At 31.4% G+C, this 3,245-nt stretch overlaps 1 protein-coding gene across 1 annotated transcript; it reads left to right on the forward strand.

Moving 5' to 3' along the window:
• Positions 1–868: 868 nt before the first annotated feature.
• On the forward strand, positions 869–2,495 carry LOC145093898 (1-aminocyclopropane-1-carboxylate oxidase homolog 1-like). Its single transcript, XM_079032140.1, has 3 exons — positions 869–1,450; positions 1,559–1,880; positions 2,039–2,495. Exons 1-3 carry the CDS (start codon positions 951–953, stop codon positions 2,285–2,287), a joined length of 1,071 nt encoding a protein of 356 aa, XP_078888266.1. The 5' UTR covers positions 869–950; the 3' UTR covers positions 2,288–2,495.
• Positions 2,496–3,245: the final 750 nt, after the last annotated feature.

Consider the following 3,245-nt stretch of genomic DNA (forward strand, 5'->3'; position numbering starts at 1 on the left):
TATAAATTAGTCAATCAAATGTGAGTTTATTCATTTTTACTTTATTTTTTTGCGTAATTATAATATTTATCTAGTAGTGTTATGTTTGTTATTAGATTTATTAGTTTAAAATACAATATGTATAATTATATAATTCTAATATTTGTTGGTTATAAATAATTAAAATAAATCGTTAAGCTATTGTAATAAAAAGATATGCTTCAAATATTTAAAAACTTAACAAATATAAGGATTATTTCTGTAAAATTATAAAAAACAGATATAATTATAATTAAAAGAATTGTTGTTTATGTTATATATACTTTAATGACTTGGAGATGATTTATTGTTTACACTGCTTTCACAATATATGTCAAGGTTTAGTGTAAATGATTATCTTAAGAGTCTGAGATAATATGATATGATGATTGCCATCATCGGTTGGCTTAGAAGAATGAAGCTAGTTTTCATGTAATTTTTTATATTAGATGAACATACGTACTTTTTAGATAAATATATTTTTGTGACAAAATATTATCGATCTATATATTTTGTCGTAATTTTCTAGCAACATGTGTTTTGTTCTAGCTAGGAGCGCTTCAAGCAATCCTTTTAATTTTGAAATAATAACCGAATCGGACTTTTATTTTTCCAACACATAATTACTTTCGCCTTTATAGCATAATTTTATATTCAAAGACAATTTTCAATCGAAAAATAATTAGCTTGTGGAAAATAATTTTAGTTTTTTAAGAATGTTGCACATTTATAACAATTTTGGGACAAACTATTTATTTAAACAGTTCTGAAATATACTTTTATGAAGTAGGTATGTTCATGCATAAAGTGTCTTCCACAACGGCATATATATATATACAATGCAACGTCCCTCATAATTACCATCAACATTAATATAACCTACCTGCATCTGTTGCAAGATTGTACGTAGCTTCTCAATAAGAAAAGACAAGATGGGCGTTTTGAGTTATGACAGGAAAGCTGAGCTCATAGAGTTCGACGAAACCAAAACCGGCGTGAAAGGACTTGTAGATGCCGGAGTTACGGAGGTCCCTCGGATATTCCGTCTACCTTCACCTGAAAACCTAAACTCTGACCAAGAGCTTACTCTTCCAACCATCGACCTCAAAGGAATCCATGAAGATCCTATTCGGAGAAAGCAGGCGATGGAGGAAGTGAAGGATGCGTTGGGGAGTTGGGGGTTCTTTCAGATGGTGAATCATGGTATTCCGGTTGACGTGTTGGAGGAGATGAAAAAAGGAGTTTTACGTTTTTTTGATCAGGATAGTGAGGTGAGGAAGCAGTGGTACACAAGGGATCGCTCTGCGAATAGGGTGGTGTATAACAGCAACTTTGACTTGTATTCTGCTCCGGTGACTAACTGGCGAGACTCTTTCTTGTGCACCATGTATCCTAATCCCCCTCAACCAGAAGAGTTGCCACCACCTTGCAGGTTTTTGATAATCCTAACTCTATTTGTATTATAAAATAAGTAAACGTCATTGATCACATGCAATATGAATTAATATATGAGTACCTACTATATATGATATCCTCGCAGAGATATTTTGTTGGAGTACTCGAGTCAAGTAATGAAACTCGGATGCTCTATATTGGAGTTGATGTCTGAGTCTTTGGGGCTCGCCTCCAATCACTTTTTCGATATGGGATGTGCTGAAGAGATTCAAGTTACCGGCCATTACTATCCTCCTTGCCCACAACCTGAGTTAACAATGGGCACCACTGAACACAGTGATGCGGGTTTCATTACGATTCTGCAACAAGATCTTATTGGTGGCCTCAAGGTCTTTTATCAGAACCAATGGACCCATGTTACTCCTATACCAGGAGCTCTTGTAGTCAACGCTGGAGATCTGTTACAGGCATCTCTCTCTCTCTCTCTCTCTCTCTCTCTCTCTCTCTCTCTCTCTCTCTCTCTCTCTCTCTCTCTCTCTCTCTCTCATTAATGTTGTTTACTAGAACTTAAAACTCGAATTATAGTGGACTAATACATAGCAATCAAAATCGAATTTGTTTTCAGCTAGTTACAAACGACAAGTTTGTGAGTGCACGCCACAAAGTGATGGCAAACAAGGTTGGTCCGCGAATATCGGTGGCATCATTTTTTTTGGCAAACCTGAAGACATTGAGGGTGTTGGAACCTATCAAGGAGTTGCTTTCGGAAGATGAGCCAGCCAAGTATAGAAGTACGACAGCAAAAGATTTTATGGATTATTTCTATTCAAAAGGACTTGATAAGACTCCTGCTCTTTTGCATTTCAAGAAGTAGCTCAATAATTACATATTGTTTCGGAATAACGTCTCCTTGATGAAACTCTCAATCTCAAATTTGTGTCATGCTTATGTAATAGATATTAAAACTTGTTTGTTGTAGTTATTGTAAGAATTTGGCAGATATGCTGAGTTTTTACATGCTATATATTTCACTACGTTTTCTATAAATTTAAATTTAAATTTGAACACTATTTAAAGAAGTATTTACCGGCTTTTTTGAGCGTTATATATATATATATATATATATATATATATATATATATATATATATATATATATATATATATATATATATATATATATATATATACACGCGCGCTCGTAGTTTTAAACAAAATAAATATAGTTTTTTTTAGTTTTATGTTCTCTTAATTTTGTTTTAATAGAATATCATTGAATTGAGTTAAATTACGGAATAAAAGATCAATTATATATTTTTTTATTGCAAAACATCATTAAAGTTTATAGAGAAAGTAAAAATTCAATGAATATAACTCAAATTTTTTGTCTTTCGATTGAAAAATTATATCAAATTATTTGTGAAAAACTTGATGAGTTAGTGAATATTCTTCTTTTAACTTTTATTCTATTAGTTTTCATTTAAATTTTAGTAAGGCTAATTAAAAAATGACTTTTAATGTTTTAAGTTCTTAGATACAATGAAGAAAAAAAAACATAAATTCGATTAGTTTAGTAAGAATAATAGTAGACGTGATAATATGATTAGTTTATATATATATATATATATATATATATATATATATATATATATATATATATATATATAGAGAGAGAGAGAGAGAGAGAGAGAGAGAGACAGAGACAGAGAGACAGAGAAACAGAGAGAGAGAGAAAGAGAAAGGTAGGTTAAATCGAGAACACCGAAAAAGTTGAAAACGCAAGAATAGATCTTGATCATTCGATTATTCATATCTAATGGATGATATAAATGT

Source organism: Lactuca serriola, chromosome 3, assembly GCF_051521515.1.
Source record: "Lactuca serriola cultivar US96UC23 chromosome 3, Lser_US96UC23_V15, whole genome shotgun sequence".
Lineage (NCBI taxonomy): Eukaryota > Viridiplantae > Streptophyta > Magnoliopsida > Asterales > Asteraceae > Lactuca > Lactuca serriola.